We start from the raw sequence: 20,590 nt of genomic DNA on the forward strand, positions 1-20,590 counted from the left end.
TTGCAACAGTTCTCGTGGGTGTCTTGCTGCTTTCTATCACATGCCTCCATCCTTGTTGCAAGGAAGGAGGGAGACGGCAAATGGCCAGTATGATCCTGTCTCTCAGCCTGGGTAAATTACTGGAATATTTTTCCATTTTCATCTATAAGGCTGGCAAATTGACCACTGAAATATGCCACTTCACTTGGAGCATTCCAGTTGTTACAGGTTTTTAGACTCTCTATTAAATGTAATTATAGAGAAACTTTTACATGATTAAACCCCCCTTGCCTAGATAGTTAACTCTGATGGATTTAAAAACACACACAGAGTTGTTTTTTTCTCTTTTTCTTCCAAACTTTTGACAGATAGGGAAAGAAAAGTTCCACAAGTCACAGCACTGGGATTACTGCAATAATGTTGCTATGCTGGTTGGAGAAGATAAACCTGGAATAGGAGGTGAACCATTACCTGGTCAGAAGCTGAAACCTAAATACAGTGTGTTTCCTGAAGGGATGGGAAGTGATAGTCCTGCTTGGGTAGCATTTGACAAGCAGGTATGTAGAAATCTGTATCTGTGTGTGTTTTATGAATAACTACAATATGACAAAGATGATATAAAGGTGAAATTCAGTTAGTCAGATATTTCAGAAAATTACTTTATGCATGCAAAAAAAGCTTCTAGGTGGACAAAAAGAGTGATGACATCTATTTTTCCATCGTATTGGTATATTGGACAATTAATATATATATATCATGCCAGCAACAACATATAATAATATTTATGTATTGGTGTACATCTCCTACAGGTTATAGTAAAAATAAGGGAGTGGTTGATCTATTTCTTTTTAATGAAAATAGTGAATTATTTGGCAACCTGGTAAGAATGAATGTAAGGTAGGTCCCAGTCCAGGAGAAAATGTGCATGAGCACTCGGGAACCATTAACCACAGTGGAGTGCTATAGGCTTGGAATTCACTTATGCCATCATGTTTGCTTGCTGAAAGTCCTGTTGACTTTTGTGTGATCTGTTCACGTGGAATATAGGTAGATTGTGTCTGTTACAGACACAGGAATTTAAAATTAATATTTCTTCATTTGTAAGAATGTAGTGACACCTTTAAAGTTAGAGAGTTATCAAGTAACTGTAATCCGTGATGATATGAATTTTGTAGCACGCCGTCATTACTTTCCATGTTTAAAATTACATTAAATTCTACTTAGCAATGTTTTATTTCTAATGCAAAAAGCCTACAATCAGGGAAGAAAAACAATCCAGAAAAAGAAATCATTCAGCAGATCACAGAAATGTTATGTTGCATGACTAAATCATTATGGTACTTAAATATTGGGAAGAATGGCTAATCTCATAAATTTTGCTATAAAAGAACAGCCATGCAGGTAATTGTAAGGCTTGAACAGATACACAATGAGGGTGGTGAAACCTTGGCACAGGTTGCCCAGAGAGGTGGTAGCTGCCCCATCCCTGGAAACGTTCAAGGTCAGGTTGGACGGGGCTCTGAGCAACCTGATCTAGTTGAAGATGTCCCTGCTCATTGCAGGGAGGTTGGACTAGATGGCCTTTAAAGGTCCCTTCCAATCCAAACCATTCTATCATTCTATGATTCTATAACTTCAGTTAGCATTACCTCAGAAGTCCTTAATATTGCTCACATAGTTTTCAGCAATGTGCTCAAGTATGAATTGGTCTAACGTGCCAAAGTGTTAAGACTTCAGCCAGTCCTGCATTTCCTTTATCTGCACCCTTCTTTCAATGAGGAGGTGTGCGTTGGCCTCTCAGAGCCATATGTAAGTTAGCAGGGCTTGGACCCAAGTTTACGAAATGAAGGGCTTAGGTAAGACACAGTGGCGACCTGCCACTGAACATGGCTGATGAGATGAACTAGCTAGCCTTTCAACATTCGTTCTATAATCAGTGTATTCCTCCACAGGGCAATACAGGGCAGGAGTTTGCAGGTTCAGAATTGGCCTCTGGAGGGCCCGTCTTTGTATCAATTGCAGACAGTTAAGGGGTACTACCCAACTTATTTAGCTTCCCCAGTTAAGAGCCTAGAATGCAGCTATGTCCTCCAGTGCTGCAGTTTGTGACTCAGCAAAATGGACTATGTGAAAAATGGTTTGAGTAGGTGTTTATCTTTTTAAATATAGTTTACTTTCTTACCATTTTCCTTTGGTTTCTAACTTTCAGCAGTACCATAGTAGTTGGAGGAAGGACAGGCATAAACCTTCATTATTAAGTAGGTTAAGAAATAGTTTTTGCAATTTCCTATGCCTAATAGGAAGCAGGTGTATTAATTTCTTCTCCAATTAAGTACACACACAAGGCCTCCTGGGCTTGAAACTGTGTTTATAATTTGACTACCACAGCTGCCAGGGAACCCTTGTGCCAACTTTACAAAATATAATGGAGTTTGGTCAATATTTGTTACTTCTGGTTTTCATACATAACATTTAGGTTTTTAATGAGTGGGATGGGAACGTTGCACACAGCAATGTACTACAGATGAGACGAGTTAGGAAGTGTTACATTTCAAGTATTTTTAAAATTAACTTTGCTTTAAAATGAAAAATAAGTCATCTTTTCTGTTCCTTGCCCTCCTCACGCTTCCTGAATCATCTGTTCTGATCTGTAAAATTGCAGTTGGCTGCTGCGTATTATTTCATACACTAGCATGTTGATAAGGGTATAAAGAGAATAAAGTGCAAAAGAACTTGCACAAACTCCTTGAATGGAGTAAACCAGGACATAGGTGTATATACTCAGTGAAAGAAATAAATACAGTGTATTTAGGACCTGATTGTGCTTGGAGATCTACGCAAACAGACCCTTTCACCTGGCTGGTGACTCATGAGATAACCATTCTCAGAAAAGACCATTGACAAAATTAAGAACAATTAGTAATCAAATAGGGCACTTGAACAATATGTTTGCTCAACGACTATACTCTAGTGGGACTAGCAGAATAGGGAGAAGAGGGTACAGCATCTAAGGAAGTTTCCAATGATTGCATGGCTTATCAGCAGCTGGCCAAGGAATGAAATTCATCTCCTTATCGGCTGAACCCCAGGATGTTCAGACTGGGATATAGTGGTTCCAGCATTAGTACCTTTTAAGTCCCCTGGAATATTCAAGAGATTTACACAATAGTAGCTGGAGGCCAGGAAGGATAGCTTGGTCACCAAAAATGGCACTATACACCAATATTTAGACAAACAGAAGGAAGAAGAAATGTTAAAGTATGATAGAGTTGCTTCAGTTGGCTCTGTGGTGTGTCACATGTTTTATCCATCATTTTTGTGTTTGATACACGAAACAGTGAAATCCACAGTTAAAAATGACATGTGGCCAGAATGATTTTTTAATTTATTTTCAACTATTTTGTTTGTAGATTGTTCAGAAACTTGCATGTTGTACTACTTAAACAAACCATAACTGATAGTGTCTAGATTCTTTTGTGTGAAGATTTAATGCCATCAGGTTTAACAGATAACAGTTATGTAATCTGATTATAATTTAAATTTTATTTTTCTAATGGTGGTGGGTCACAGTGCAGGAAGGTTGATGCCAAAAATGTGTCTGTCATATTGTTTGATGCATGCTGAATATCAGTGGGATCTTAGGCTTTGAAATAGTTTGCGGAAACAGAGTTTTTCTCATCTTGCAGTTACCCTGCCTGAGAGACGGGAGAGTGGCCTATTGAGAAGTCTGACTAGGACACAGGGTGGCTATTCCTGTGTGCTCCTGATCAAGCCGCTAGCTCTCTCTCCCCAGATGTAGAAAAATAGGTTGTGTTTGCCCATTAGGGTGGGATTTTTTTATTATTTTTTTTAAATATTCTAAAAATATTTTGAAATCCCTGTCATTAGTATTTGTGGAAGTACTTTGAGGTTCTCAAAGGCACATTCCAAAGGAATACAGCCTATTAGCTGGTCTGTTTTGTGTCACATAGGGATCTTGGCTAGCTCACTAGATTTCAAATATTTTCAAGCCATAGTCTGCCAGATGCTCACTGAAACATAGGGAACAGCTAAGTTGTCTTTTTTCCCAATGCTCCAGCTTGCCTAATGAATCAAAAATAAAGGTAACTGAATATATTAAATAGAATAATTGCAAAAAATGAAGTATGGATTAGCACTGAGTTGACCCAAATATGTTGGGGGACAGGATGGAAACTTTGTTTTAATTATTGCCTCCTTGCACGTAGTTATCACAGCAAGCATTCTGGTAGATAATGCACTAACAAGTAGATACTTCTTGCATATTCTCTTAAAAGTGGTCTTGGTGATTAAACACCATAAATGATATGAAGAAGTGCAAAATTATGTAATGGTTCACCAAGTTTGAGTTGGGATCTCTAGACATAAAGGCCACTGTAATAAACCACTGAGGACCTCACCTATGAAGGTTTTTTTCTTTGCATTATTGCTATTGCAAGAGACCATGAAGGCTGGTTGATACACTCTCTGAGATTTCCCCACGTGCTAAATTGCAGAACCAGGTAAATTTTGCAATGCCAATACTGCACAGCTCTAAATGATTACTGAAAAATGTCTTTTCTCTCTGATAGTCTTCAGTACCATTCATTAGACAGCTTGCAGGATCTGCTTAAAAAGAACTTTCCTTTCCACTTACCTGAATGATAAAGCCGTTACTGTCATAATCCACTTTCTTTTCCAGCAAGTCATTGAATAGGAGTCTAAAATTTGCTTCAGGACCTAGGTAGCTCATTGTGCTATCAAAAGTGCTTTGTTCAGAAGATTTTCCAAGCAGCCTGCTGATAGTTTTATATTTGATTTATTTCTTTATCTCTGCTTAGATGTTGTGATAATAAAAATGCCAAGCAAAGAATTTTAAATTTATGAGATATAATGTGGATTTCTATTCCTAAATTTCTGAGAAATAAATCTACCTCCTGAAATCCATACATTTAGTTACTTATAATCTATACAAGTTTATTTTATTGACGTATTTTGCAAAAGCCTTGACAATTTTGCTGCTTTATATTTATTTGTTTTTAATAGGTATTGTCTTTTGATGCCTATTTTGAGGAAGAAGTGCCTGACAAAAATCAAGAGCTATATAGAATCAGACATTGTAAAATATACTTCTACCTTGAAGATGATACAATTCAGGTGATTGAACCCCAAGTGAAAAATAGCGGCATAACTCAAGGTATCTATTTTTAATAGCACTCCTTTTTTTCCCCTTTGTATCTTTCTTCAGTACAGTCTTGGTCCATTCTAATGGATACATAACATGACTTCTTATAAAGAACTTACAAAGCTGCAGCTTTGTAATTGTTCATTAGTATTACTTACTTTAACAATGCTGCAGTATCTCTGCTGTTGTTGAAGGAGAGCGCCTTTTGTGCCTCTCGCTGTTGGTTCTTTTCTGATTAAAGTGCCCTTGGCACAGTAATTTTTCCTTGATGCCTCTAAGTTAAGAAGCTGCCTTGCCTCAGTGTCACATCACTGCACTTGGGCCATCCTGAGGACTTCTAGAGGAGGGTTTACTGAGCTGAGTTACTGGAATATTAATGGACTTGGTTTACATTAAGAAAATGTGATCTAGCGGTCAACATCCTGTTGCAGAAGGGGAGCACAGCTGCTGTTTCTTGGTGTTTCTGAGTCACTGCCAGAATTAAAAAAGTTTTCAAGGGATATAGTCCAGATAAGCAGGATGTCTTGGGATGAGTATCTTGGGTTGACTGCGCCTCCCAATCCCCAAAGATATTTTGTACATTCTGGTGGATCTTAGCACAGCAATTTTCAAAAATAAGTTAACCATTTAACTACTGTATTCTTTTCCATGATGAGCAGATGCTATCAATTTCTTTGTCTACAGAGTAGGATAATATTTAAAGGTGTTATGTGCATCATTACTGTTAGACCTGGGGTAAAATTACCTGTGAATCTTTTCTTAAACCAGTACTTCAGGCCCTGCTCTCCCTGTGTGAATGGTTCTTCTTGCCAGAAATCTTATTGGCTCTTCAGCAGGAACTGATTTTGAATTCAGAGGAACCTTGTCCTACTCCTACCTGTGCAAGTGCTTTTTCAAGACCTGAAGAAAAGCATGTTGGATCTCTTCTCCTGGGAACTTATAAGTTACTTATCCCCTCCCTGCACTCATATGCATGAGGCTGGAGACATCATCGGGTTTAGGTTTTCCTTGACTTGTGTGTCATGGGAATGGGAGCGGCTGGGAGTTTCTGGATTTTGTGGCTTAGAACAAATGACTATCAACAAAGGAAGTACAGTTAACCTGAGAGGTAGAGGCGACGTCTTTGAGAGGGTAGGTGGTAGCCAGGTTCATTAGAGCAGAATAAAGCAAATTCAAAGACAATTCCTTTGAATCTAGCTTTTAGTAATGAGTCATTTTCATTGTCTTCGTAGTATGGGTTGTGCAGGCTGCTCTGTCAGGCCTGATCCTGGTAGTCTGGTCATGATACTATAGTGACAGGAAGGCTACAATTTCCACCTATTTCCTTGGTTGTATCTTATTGTTAATGGTTTTGGAGTCACCTTTGGTACTGGATCCAAAATTAACTGTATAGTGTTAGAGAGAATTCTCTCAGTCTTTCATGCAAGGATGTTTTGAAGGCCTCTATGGCTTTGTATGCGTACTTTATGTGGGATAAATTAGTATACACAATGTATTAAACAGATGGATTAAAAAGAAAAGTTTCAGGATCTCAAAAGTGTGCTTAATTTATTTGTTGCCAGTACCTGGGCTGGTAAGGAAGTTCTGTAGATTGATTGTGTTTAGGAAGGGATACTGTAGATTGAAAGGCCTAAGGACTATTTGGGATGTGTTTAGGCTTCACAGCTGATGAGAAGATCTGGGGCCTGTACTTTTATCATAAACAGCTACATAAATATTCTTATTATCCTAGAGATTAATATGATGTAGAAGGAAGAAGGTGGTGGAGATACCTATCAGAGGATTCTTTACTCACATGCACTTGGGCAATGACTTCATGCTCTATGATTTAAGAACAACCACAAAGTTGTTATGTTAAAGGCACTAAATATTTGTTGTTGAATATATGCAAAAGCAGTGTTTCTTAAAAAGAAATCCCAAGCCCTTAACTGCTAGTTTTATTCTGTTTTCAATTAAAAATTGACCCATTGCCTCTTTTATTATAATTATATATGTCTCCTATATTATTCAAATTCCCTGTCCTGATTGGGAATTTGTAAGCTTGAGAACAGAAGCATAACTGTCTGCATTGTGAAGCTGGTAAACTGAAGCACAGAGGAATGAAAATCTTGCCCATGATCATGCAGAAAAGGTTGTTAACAGGATGGAGAACTGAGCTGAACTGAAGTTCAGGATCTTAATGATAATGCTGTCCTCTGCACATCTGCTGAAATACAGTGGTTTAGTTAATTAAAAAACATGGGGTTTGTAGAAGAGAGTTCAACTGTAGGAGAACTCGGGTTGTTGAAAGGCAAACTGCACTGAACAAAAGAGCACAGGTGTGGGGATGTGAGTGAAGAAAGAAGTGTGGGAACATCAGGAGCAGGATAGGCTCAGTCTGTGTGAACAGTTGTAGAGTTGCGGTGGCAGGAAGGGGGTTGTGTAAAGGAGGAACAGCAAAAAAACATGATGGAAAAAGTGGAATTGAACTGCTGAAGGCAGAAGGTGGTGGTGACTTTACCTTGGATGTTTACCCTGGCAGAAAAGATGTAGAATAGACAGCTCAAATGGCTGTTCTCAGGAGTCTTCTTGCAGAGTAGATATAGCGGTGGTGGCGTAGATCAAAGGCAGGTGGTAGGGTAGATCAAAGGTAGATCTTCCTAGCTTGGCTGGTTAATGACTTGAGGCCATGGGATTACCAGTGCTTGTGCTGTAACCCACAAATGAGAGCTTCATGGCCTGAATGGGTGTCCCTGGGCATGGTGGGATCTGAGAAATATTGTAGTTTCCCACTGTCTTCTCCACTGTGGGTAGCACTTGTGGCTTTGCAGGAAAAAAAAACACTTGGAGAGGCTTATGGACTGCAGGAAGATTTGGTGAAGGAACAGCTGTCAAAGAAGTTAGAAGAATTTCTAACTTGGATTATGATTTTACAAAAGTAAAACAAATTGGCTTTGGAAAAACAAAAAGCCCAAAAATGTGCTTTTACCATTGATCAAAATTTCATAGTGACACAGTAAATGATCTATGGGAAATGTATTTCAGTGACTTTTAAAAAGTGCATTATGGAATTGGCTGCTGTACTTGGACATGAATTTGGACAGATAAGGTTGCTACCTTACCTTACCTAACTGAAATTCAAACTTCATTTCATTTTGGGAACTGCCTTGCTATAGCTTGAACTTTGGAAAATATTAGAAGCATTAGAAGAAATCTGTGCAAACAGAGAAATGCGATGCAAAGCACGAAGGAATGCAGAGGCCAACCTGAACTTGAGAAACCAGAATCAAAGCAAAAAATACCAGGACAATCAGTGCACAAAAATTAACTAAAGATAAGGGAGTACAGAGTGAAGAGAAGGACAGTAAACTCCACCACATAACAAACTCCGCTGTGTTCTTCCAGAGCCAGAATGCTAATTACTCTTCCCATATAAAAAGAAACTCTCCTATAGAGAGCCAGGCTAGATATGGCAGTGCAAGTGTTTTGTAGATCTAATTCCCAGTTAACAGGGCTGTGTCTGGCTGATACTGTCTTATCAAAAGGTCATTTATGTCCCATGGGCTTGACTGTAGCTTCCAGTGCAATCCAGGCCCTGCAAGCCAGAGCAGAGTGGAGCAGTTGGCTGGTTTCCCCAAGGTCAGCCAGCTGAAACAGAGAGTGGAGCTGCCTGCTGGCTGGGTTCCCAAGGCTGGCTGGCTGAAGAGGAAAGTACAAGCGGGAAAGTGAAGTTGCAGTCAGCTCCTCCAATATAACTGATTATCTAAGAGTTTAAGACCTCCCCTGAGGCCTTGAAATACTTGTGATTTTGCCATACTTGATGGTGGCCAAATCATGATCTTGCTATGTTTTGCGATGGATAAATAAGTGAATGTAAGAAGCCCCCTTGTTTATTGGGGTGAACTCTTTGTATTGCAGGAATACTAATGGTTGCTTCTTCTCCTTGCTGTGCAGCATTCAAAGAGTGTACAAACTCCAGGTGTTACTCATTCCTCTTGCCTCTATAATGCACTCTTGAGTAGTGCAGAGGGAGTCAGAAAGCTGTGCTGAGGAAGTTCTTGATACCACTTTATTTCTTCTGCAGAGTAGTGTAGTAGCAGAGACCAAATCATTTGCTGCCCAGCATCATGAGCTGCCTCACAGTCAAAAGACCTTTACTACTATTAATGTCTCCTTAAGCTGCTGCTGTAGGTACCAAATAATCAGAAGCCCTGAGAGAAAAGAAAATATGCTACAAATTATGCAGTGGGAGCTTGATGCCACCACCACTGTCAGAGAAAAGTAGTACTCCAAGTCCCTTTACAAGAGCACAATAGAGGAGAGCTTTAGTCTGACCAGATACAAATATTTAAAATAATGCTTGGTGGTGCAGTAGGATAGCCTGTTCAATAAACTGAAAAAAGATAAAAGAAACATAAAGAATAGCCATATGTCCTGAGCAACCTGAGCATTACACATGCTCAGATCCTCCTATGACAACTTGTAGCAAAATTCTAGAAGTAGAAATATAATTGTTTTCCAGAAGAAAGGACAATTTAAAAAATGCTGAGACCTAACCTCAGCTGATCAGTTTTTATTAAATTTCAAATTCAACAATATAACAGTGATACCTAATAAAAGCAAAGGATTGCTACAGATATTATCTTTACAAGACATTTTCTGTTAGGAAAGAAATTCTTATCCCTCAGAACAAAATGGGCATGTGTATTGTACTTTGAAAAGTGATATAAAAAACTAGCTGAAGGCTTATTCACCAGTTCTGAGGTGAATATACCCTCAAAAAACACCTCATATTAGAACCATTATGTTTTCACTAAACTGATAATTCAATAGGATTTGCATTTATGTGGAGGACTGTTCTGACTTAGCACATTATCTGTTGATTTTAGTAGAATGACCCAAAGATTAGCCAAAATCAGGTAATGTTTTTAAAGTATGCGGTTTTGCTAATGATAATGTGATGCAGTTTTGCATTGTGTTAAAATGTGCTAATTACCATGTTTTCTAACTAATATTTCCGTGAGGATACATCTTAAATATGTGTATAAGCATGTTTAAGCAGATAGAGGTTCAAATTTATTTTATGGTCAAAGATTAGTAACCAGAATGCTGGATTTGGTACATGTGAAACGTCAGGATGCTGAACGGGTCTTAAATAATTATTTTAATGGGAACGTAAAGTAAATCTGTCTTGTTGCTTTATTCCCCTGAAAAATTAAGGGTATGTTTTCACTGTAGATGTTAGAATTTAACAAACAACTCTGATAATGTAGTAGTGGAAAGTATTTTATACAGATTAGTCCCTAGGGAAATAAAGTGAACAATAAAAAATTGCTATGGACTAATTCAGAAATAAAGCCATTCAAACACCAAACAAAACCACACAGCGACATCTTTCTCCCTCCTCCTCTGCCCCTCTTCAACCTCTCTCTCCCCAGGCTGTCCTCCACCCCCACCTACACCCAAAATAAAATAGCAGTGCTGGAAAATCATCAAACGGGGCTCAGTGGGAAACACTACCAGATGCACAGCTGAAGGGCACTGGAAAGAGATCCAGCTCTATAGTGGGAGATAATGAGACAGACCTTTTAGATAATTGTGTCTAGTAGACTATTATTGTAGTAGTGGTTTAGTACTGGAACCATTTTTAGTTTCGGAATTTTTCTGTGTTTACTGTAGTTGTCTTAAAGTTGCACCTTTTAGAAGTACTGTAATTTTAAAGTAGTTTGGAACCTATGGTGGCGGGGAATTGTTATAATAGTATGGGCTGGTGGTTTCTGTCTGGTCTTAACCAGTGGGTATCCACATTATAAAGCTGGTGTTACAGAGGTGTGTGTTGTAAGTGCAGCAAAGGGTCTGAGGTTGAAGACTGGACCATCTTGTTACTCTGCAGCATGTTTTCACACAACTATACTGAGGTATTGATGTGGCAAAACTTCCACTGTTGTCCTTTTTGTTCCCTCATAACGTTGAAAAAAAGTGTTTAGTCCCAGCTTTGCCAATATGCTGTTCTTTGTGAGCTCTAACTTCACTCAGAATAAATCATACTTGTCATACATGCAGCTGCGTACCTTACTTTAATACGTGTTACCCATTTGTTTAACCTACTGAGGTGTAGCTTATATGTTATTTCTAAAATACTTGTAGTATCACAGAATTGTCAAGGTTGGAAGGGATATCTTAAGATTGTCTAGTCCAACCCCACTGCTCAAAGCAGGATCAGCTAAAGCCAGATGCCCAGGGCCATGTCCAGTTGGGTTTTAAGCATCTCCGAGGATGGAGACTCTACAACCTTTTGGGACAGCCTGTTCCAGTGTTTCATCACCTTCACAGTAAAAAAGCTATATATGGTTCTCACCCTGCAGAGCATAGACAAATCTAGTCCCTCTCATACTCTCCTGCCACATGTCTTTTTGCACAACTTTCGATGTGTGGGTTTTTTTTTTAAAGAAAAATTAATGGTACTAGTGAGTACTGCTTTGCTTCTCAGAAAAAGTGAAAAAATCATCTCTTATCTTAATGAGAGCAGTGTCTTTGCTATTCTTACTGAAAAAATTCTAACCTGTTACATTTGCAGCAACATGTGGGGATTTATTCCAGTGGTTTCCTGTTTGCTCCAGAAGGTGGTAATTGATATTGGTGGTAATAGAACTTCAGGTTCTAGAAGACAATCAGCGTCAAGTATTGTTGTTAATAAAAAGGATTCTTTTGCTGAATGAAGGATAATTTTGTTTGTCCCATATGGCTTCATCTATTTTGGTCGTATCAGCATAGAAAATTAGCAAGTCTGTAAAGTGAACCTTAGAGAAAAGGATAGTCAATCTATGAATTTCTTCTAATTCTTTTACAGGAACTATTGTTCGACGGCATCGGATTCCACTTCCACCTCCTGATGAAGATCAGTTCTATACTATAGATCATTTCAATATCAACATAGAAGTAATCCTTTATGCCCGAAGATATAAGATTATAGATTGTGACCAATTTACAAAAAATTTCCTGAGGAAGATGGGTGTTAGATTAAATCCTCCCACAGGTCGTCCAGATGACCCGTACACGAAAGAGCGGCAAAAGGTCAGATGAGGCAGTAGTAGTGAAAACTTGATTTTAATAAAAGTGCCATTGCTATTAGTAATATGCATTATATAAAATATTTCTCTAATAGCAAATAGAAAGTATGTAGAGGTAGCTATTTCAACATAATGAATCACAAGAGAAAACTTGCTTTTTAAAATTTTACTGTATGGCTCATTGTACTAACATAGCAAAGTCCCAAATAGAACCGATTTTCTCCTGATGTGTTCACACACCTTTTGAAACAGAACAAAATTAATTGGTAAAAATAAAATAAACCTTTCCATATTAAACTGAAAAGGAAAAAAATGGACACATTATAAGTTCTACTTATGATTTTGCTTGAGCTAATTTAATGGTAATAAATACTTTTGAAGTGTTTGAAGGAATATCTAACTGGAATTGTAGTTCAAGCACATCCATGGCTTCCTGCAGACTCACTTACTTGGTCTATTCATATGTCATCTTTCATCTCTACCCCACATGTTATTAACATCTCTTTGCATGTGTAAAGCAAATTCTGCTGCCACACAGAACCTAGCAGTCTGGAGTTTTAAGACTTGTGAGGTTTTATTTGAATCCAGTTCCCTCTTTCATGAGTACATGGGAACGCATAACACACCTCTTCCAAAAATCTGACTCGCAGCTCATAAATGCTATGTGGATTCCTCTTTGCAGGATTTGGGGTCTTTCCTCTAGGAATAGTAGTGGGAGTGATGTTTTCTGTAGGAGATAATGACAGTTTCTTTCACTTCTGTTTTTCTTGATTAATAAAAGTGCGGATAGCACTATTTTTTTATTGACCTGACTCTGCTAGAACTATTGGCCCGTGGTATGCAGCCTGTTGTGATAGATCCAGCGTAGTACTCTGAAAGCAACAAATACTCCATGTATTCAACTTAATCCTCGTATTAAGAAAACTGCTGCAGTTCTCAGCAGCAAAAATAGAAGGTAATTATGACTGGCTTCTGTAGGACCATTTGGATATTTTTGAAGCCACTCTCAGGCCAACATGTAGGCTTCACTTCATTCACGTTTTCAGGCTTTTTGCAGTCCCCCAGTGAAAACTACTATTTGTAGTAATTATCCTGGTTCTGCATGGTGGTGACTCAGGCTAGCCATGGGTTGCTCTTCCCTTACTCAGGCCTTGTATTTAACAGGTCTGTATTAATACATGCTGAGTTGTCTTGATATTGGCAGACCATGTCAACATTATATATGGTACTGCATAATCTTTTTTTTTTTGTTTTTTTGGTAAAAACAATCAGCAAAACATTCAAGTATTGTTCATATGTGTGTCTAAAGAGAATAGAGAGGGGAAAAAGGTATTTGAGAAATAAGAGCATCAGAAGACTGAAAAATACTGAAATATATGTCTCAATATTCTCAGTGGCTGAGAAATTACAGTGAAGTATTCTAGAAAATTCTGGCTGCTTTATGCTCTCACTTTCCTGTGACTAATTTGTGGAAGGTTTTTTTTTTAATTTATTAAGAGTGGATTGTTCTGGGCTGCTTTGAACAAAGTTACATCAGTTTGCACCAGAATCATAATAGTGCAGATGGCCAGAAAATAAAGGTCCGGAGAAAAGGAAGGAATACGATGAGATCAAAAACGAGACCAATGAAAAATGTAGCCAGACTTTTAGATTCATATTTCTCTATTGTTGGAGGTTATGTCCCATGGATGATGACGTTATCTGGTTCCATGGCTGTGTTTGGTTGCTCATTGCATCTTCAAGGGTCAGGAAGGAGGAAAGATAGTACTGGGATGGTGAATACCATGCATATGAGCATGATGATGCCTGAAATGGAAAGAGTGCTGCAGATCAGCAAGGACATCAGCAGGCAAACCTTAGTTCTGCCCTCCTTATTTTAGGATTTGATGCTCTGAAAGAATGGGCCTTTTTCCTCTCAGATTTTTAAGGCCAGAACATGTGTCAGTGGATAAATAGGAATTTGGACAATGATATAAACTGTCCATAGTCAACAGTTCTTTCTATTCAGACAGCTCAGCTTATGTTGTCTCATTGATGTCTGTCACCATTCTCCTTTGGAAGCCATTCTGTAGAATTTTGCAGGTTAGAAGGGCTGTCTTGCCCCTTTAACCCATTTTGGACATGATGGAATTTGACTTAGGAGAAACACCCTGTTCAGGTCATCGTTTATATATGTGACTGTAACTGACAGTATGTAAATGCAATCCTTGGATTGGATTATCATCCTGGGATCCGATTTAATGCAGTGCTACTGGTTTTGCAGCAACCATGACTGTAGATAGCATGTTGTCATAGATCACATCAGCTGGAATATATCGTTAGTTGGAAAATTGCTATTCCTTTTCAGACCCGTGGGTGTGTATTAGAGGAGAACATACATACCCAGTACCTGCCAACTGTATCGTGAATCAAAAGTTGATTAACTATGTTTTAAAGCTAAGAGAAAGAAAACACCAAAGGGAAAAGAAAGAATTAATTCTTTATACCACATCCTCTATAAAAAAATAATTTTCAAGGAAGTAAATCAGGGAGCATGATGCTATTTGGAGTTGTAGTCATCTGATTACCATGGGCAATTTGTTGAAACTGTGAGCTGTACTATAAATAATTTAACGATTCTCTGATCTGAAGGACCTTATTGCAAGAAAAACAAGGATCAAAACCAATCCAAAATTGCTTTATTATATTTTCTGAGGGCACAGCAACCCTGTACATAGTTCTTTGGTAATGGCATAAATAGCTTTTCATGTATTGTAATTGTGTGGTGTTATTTGAAAATCCTGAAAGCATGTTCTAAGATTAGATGGTACCCTGCAGTTTGGTATCCTGTTTTTCAGAGCAAATAATTAAAAAGGTGTTTCTCTTAATTTCTCCTTTATCTGCAGATTCTGGATAGCATGAAGCCATTGCGCCCTTATGAGCGCATTGACACTTTGAAACAGTTTCTGGAGCATGATGGACATGTTTTACGTTTTTACTGTGTGTGGGATGACCCAGAATCCATGTTTCATGACCCACGGGAACTTGTTCTGCACTATTATTTGTCTGATGATACTATTGACATAAAAGAAATTGTACCAGTAAACTCAGGCCGAGATGCAGTTCCACTTTTCCTCAGAAGAGATAAGCTTCCAAAGGTGAGGAATGAAAATTTCATCTTATTTCAAATTCTTCCACTAATTAAGAAATATTAAATGCCTTGTTTTGAAAATCCTGTATTAGGATCATAATGATATTTAGAATGTGTTATCAGAGTATTAATCATAATTGCATGATTTAGCTTTTGCACACATATTCATATAATAACTTAATAAATGATGGAAAAAATAAGTTTAGGCTTGTCATGCTTAAATTAAAATGTGAGAGAATTTAGACAGAAAGATATCCTATGATTTCCTTTCTCCCATATTATTGTATTAAGGTAAATGTATTAATAAAGCTCTGCAGTAATGGAAGTCCAGGAAATTAATAGAAAAACTAATGTAAAGCTGAGGTGAATTCAGATTTGATCCATATGACTTATATTTGGAACCTTTGGAAAAGTCCAGTTTTAGTATTCCATAACACCACTTCTTTGCAGCAAGTCCAAAGTGATTTCTTAAAATTGAGTTCCTAGATTTGGGACCTTATGTAAAGCTAGTTAAAATTAATAGGAATCCATGAATAAGCTTTGTCAGGCATTAATCAGGTGCTTATTTGAGACGGCTTTTCTCAGACAAATCTTAAAGCGGTTTGAGTCCTCTGTAACTTACTATGATTAGAAAATTAATGAGCTGGATACACTTCTGTATCACTCCAGATAGATCCTGATGATAGAATAACGTCAACCCACAGATGGAGTAAAATACTGGGTAATCTTTTCCCTTCTTTCCTTCTAATACTGGTAATCTATTTGTGATGCCGGAGATGTACATGAGATTTTATAGTAAAAACCTAACAGCAAAACATTGCACTTTCCTCACCTTGTGTATCCTGTGTTCTGAGGTGCTGATTTAGCAGTGACTGTAGGTTAACAAACTCCCTCTACCATTGAAGTGCATGTTGCAATTTTAAGGACTGGCTTCTTCCTCTGAATTCAGTGGAAATTTTGAGAAGGACAACAGAGGAGATCAGTCAAAAGTTGGGGTGTCAGGGAAGGTAGTATGACAAAATAACCCACTTTGCTTACCCTGCATCAGCAGTTTGTTCATAATTTTAAAGAAGACAATGTGTTTGTGTATCAAGTTTGATATTACTGGGATAAATTACTGTTGTAATTTTGAAACTTAAAATAGAAACAAAAATACTAACAATTTTGCCAATAGAATCATGCTGACTTGAATCTCCTGTATTTGTGCAGTGGTTAGCACAGTAGGATCAATGCTGAGTGGTTCTTTTGCATGTTTTAATAATTATTACCAATCAAAATAATAGCCTTTAGAGCAGATGTTGACAGGGATGTGCTACTTTGGATGTGCTAACCTTTGCTTTCTGCTTGCTTCCAAGAAGAAGGAGACTTTACTCTTGGATACACAGTAAGATTCTGAATGCTTCTTCTGGCATACATACTGTTTTTTGACGTATACACTGGCTTTTAGGTTCGGTAGCATAATCTTACCTAGAATTTACTAAAAATTCTCCCAAGAAAATACTACAATAGCAGTATGTCTCTTAAAAAACCTTCTAGTTCTAAGGTAACTGAGTTCTCTTTCTTCACCATTAACTGTGTTTCTTAAGAGCCAGTCTCTTTCCTTGCAGTATGCTCCCTCCGGGCTGTATCAGCCCGGCACAATCACCAGTCGCACTGTTCTCAATGTGTTTGGCAAGTTAGCAGGAAACAGCGGCCGTTACATTCTGGACAATCGTAAGGTCAGATATTATTGAATGCTTCCCACTGTTGAATGTCTTTATAGTAGCTGTTGTAATTTCTGTGGTCGTTATCCTCTACAACAGAGCGAGCTATTTATAAAATTGTGTTGCCACTGGAGAATAGCTCAAACTTCTGAGATTGACTATATGTAAATTCCATGTTCGTGAAAGTGGGGTTAGTGAGGTGAAAAATACTTGCAAATGGACTATGAAGGTAATATTTTAAATCACATGCACTAAATGACCTAGATTTTAAGAAAGGTTGTGGGATTCTGAGATTTACAGAGCTGCTGTATAAATGTTCCCCCTTTTATTAGACAGGAGCAGTGCATCAGGAATTTTACAGAGACAGCGACCTGAAAATAGGGGCAGTAATTAATGTTTGGGGAAGGAAGATAATACTCTGTGATTGTGACGAATTCACTAAAGAGTATTACAGGGCAAAGTATGGAATCGGTAAGTAGTGATAATTATCCTTTCCTTACGAGCATTTTGATACTTCTCAATTTGGCAGAGCTGTCTTCAAATTTTGTTATTGACAAAACATGTTTATTAAAACCTTTAGCAATAACAATCAGTTGTAGGCTGTTAACAGCAAAGCATTTATTTTGCAGGTGATCCAGAAGGGCTTTTTTATACGTTACTGTATCGAAAACTAACACTTAATGTACATGTTCTGTTCCTAACTGCCTCTATTTTAAAACTAGAATGACAAAATGATCATATGGATAGACTGTCATTTCTTCTTCTCTCCTTCCCCCTCCCATTCCAATAGCTGTGTTTGCAGTCAGAAAATAATAAAGAGCATGTAGTGAGTGGATAAGTAGAATGAGCTCAATTATTCCCCATTATACTATGATTCATTTTATATGGATGTCAGAATGCTCACATAATAAGATTTTCTGACACGACAGTAGTAGTCTATCACATTATTGGTTTTTACAATGCAGTTTTGCATATTCTGGACCATTAGAGTATGGATCCTGTGAAGTTTCAGCACTGAATTCTGGAAACGTTTAGCAACTATGTCCATAATGGAAAAGCATTTTGGAAATTTATAACAACAGGAGCTTTCATTTATCTGTCTTTGAATTCCCTCAGTCAGACTTGCTAATGGTTTTATTAGGGACATCTTCCTTGCAAAAATGCCTTAGTTAATTTCTGGCAGTTTATTCACTCAATAAATATAGCTAAATGTCTGACTGTTCAGAGATGGTTGGAAGAATCCTACTATGGCCTTTCTCTGACATGGTGAAACAAAATACCTGAGTAGACTGTTTCTTTCAGCTTGACTTGTGATCAGATAGAATGTAGTGTTTGGATCAAAGCTTGTCTGCTGCATTGGGGGAATTAAATGATGTAGAGCTGCCATTAAAACGCTAAATTTCTTAATTGGCAAAATGTGTCTCATTAGGACTTTTTTAGTAATAGCTTGGCATGTCTGTACCAAAATAAATGTTTTTTTTATACTACTAGCCAGTGTGTGAGGAAGCCATATTCAATAACTATAGCATTATCTATAATAATAGTGAGTCTAACTCCAGGGATGCAAAACAGGGGGTTCTTCCCTGAGAATTTCTTCAGACAAGACCGCTGCCGCTGTTTGGCAGCAATATCCTGTCTGAGCAAAATATGCTGGAACAGTGAATGTGGATTTCTTACTCACAGCAAGCAATAAATAAAATGCAGCTGACCATTCTGTATCAATCAAGCAATACAACCAAGTGCAACACAAACACAAAGGCTCTTCCTCTCCTATAATGCCAACTCAGTAATTACAGGTTATGTCTCTGGATGTTCAAGTTAGGTGGTTTGCAAGTTAGGAGAAGTCAGAAGATGCTGATGTGCAGAATTCTAGAAAATTGGGACCAGAGGCGATCTAGTCTGTTCCCATTGTTCTGAGGCAGGATAGTGTCTATACATAGATTGTCACTGACTGATGTTTGTATAGCCTTTTATAAGCATCCTGCAGTAAAGGAGATTTCTTTGCTTTCTGAGGTATCTTGTCCTAGCCTCATAGTTAGAAATGCTGCTTAATAGCTACTCAAGCTGGTTTGTAAACTGAGAGTGACTTTTTTGTCTTACCTTTGTTGCACATGGAGAACAACTGTTCAGTATCCTCTTTTTATAACAACTTTGTACATATTTGAACACTATTCCAATACACCATCTTACCACCCTACCCCCATCCCAGGCTATTTGCTGCTAGGGGAAACCTTTCAGTCTTTCTCCATAGTCCATTCTTTTATATCTGTGATAATTTTTCTGTTTTTTCTCAGTGCTCTCTCCAGTTTCTCTGCCTGCTTAACACAAAACACACAAAGAAGTGCTCTAGCTGAGACCTTGGGAAAATGGGAAGTGTTTTGCACATACCCTTAAGGATACACGATGGCAGAGACTCTGGCTAACACAAAAAGAAATCCATCTTGATGAAGCCTATCTTGTCCACAGAAAACACACATTTTCTTAGAGCTAAGAGAGTCTCACAATGTGTTATGAAGATCTTTCCTGCTTTCCCCATCAGGATTAAAAAAAAGTAGGTGTGACTTTTTAACTAGAAGGGACTAGGAGTAGAATCAGGGTAGTTTTTGGCTTAGAAGCAGGTTTGGAGAGAGAAAGAATGAGGGTTAACCTTTTATTCTTAGCGAGTTACAAATTTTGTTTGTGTCTGGTGGACATACAAGATACTCTCAGAGGGCTCAGTCCCACAAAGTGCCCGGCATTCTGCTCCCATCCAATTAAACACTGAAACGTGCTTAATTGCAGTTTGAGTCCAGGGAGACCATTTACTTGAGTAAGAGTAAGCAACTGGATAAATTAGTTCCTACATTAAGGCACAGCCTGTGCCCAGCACCTCACGGCATCAATCCAGCTGTTTGTTGTTACACCCCTTCAAATTATACTCTTCTGCCAAATCCATTAAAGAGGCCGACACTTACTTTTGACGCTGCAGTTTCAGCATAAGTTGCTTGCTGAAGGAATTTGCCCTTTAGGAGAATTAAGGGCAGTTTAGATTTCCCTTGAAGTGCATGATTATGATATCTGATATATTTCCAATGTTGGTTTTGCTTGTTTTACTCTTTATACTGTTTGTGAAAAGCAAAGGAGAGCTTTTTCATGGGTCAACAATAGCTAATGCCCTTCAGTAGGAAGCTAATGGCACTGTCATTCATAGCACTACTGTCATCTAGCAGTGCTATGAATGCAAGAGAAAATGGCTTAATGTGTGATATTATCTGTCCAGACTCGCTAGTGCAGCCTCAGAGAAGGAGAAAAATATTCTATAGCCATGTAGGTGTTGTGGTCATTCAGCTGAAAAGTGAAATATAACTGATGTGCAGTGGGGGGAAGCTGATACTCCGCACTAAATACAGTATCTTAGGACAGAGTTGAGTATAAAGTGTAGAGTTGAGTATGAAGTGTTCTTTCTTAAATAACAGATTGTTCCTGAAGGAACAAAACCAGTAAAATCTGGTTTCCCACTGATTTTTATTCAATGTCCCGGCACCTCCCAACCCTGTCTGTTATGCCT

The 20,590-nt window shown here is 38.1% G+C and overlaps 1 protein-coding gene across 1 annotated transcript in view; it reads left to right on the forward strand.

Annotated features, from left to right (window-relative positions):
• EFHC2 (EF-hand domain containing 2) overlaps positions 1-20,590 on the forward strand; it is a gene marked incomplete at its 3' end in the record, with an annotated part of 69,893 nt that overhangs the window by 9,538 nt on the left and 39,765 nt on the right. The window contains exons 2-7 of the mRNA XM_082014150.1: positions 348-536; positions 5,023-5,173; positions 11,991-12,214; positions 15,096-15,347; positions 16,948-17,058; positions 17,376-17,514. Coding sequence (XP_081870276.1) covers positions 348-536; positions 5,023-5,173; positions 11,991-12,214; positions 15,096-15,347; positions 16,948-17,058; positions 17,376-17,514 — 1,066 coding nt within the window. The remainder of the gene's footprint in view (positions 1-347; positions 537-5,022; positions 5,174-11,990; positions 12,215-15,095; positions 15,348-16,947; positions 17,059-17,375; positions 17,515-20,590) is intronic.

Source organism: Phaethon aethereus (assembly GCF_964289735.1).
Source record: "Phaethon aethereus genome assembly, chromosome: 1".
Classification (NCBI taxonomy): domain Eukaryota; kingdom Metazoa; phylum Chordata; class Aves; order Phaethontiformes; family Phaethontidae; genus Phaethon; species Phaethon aethereus.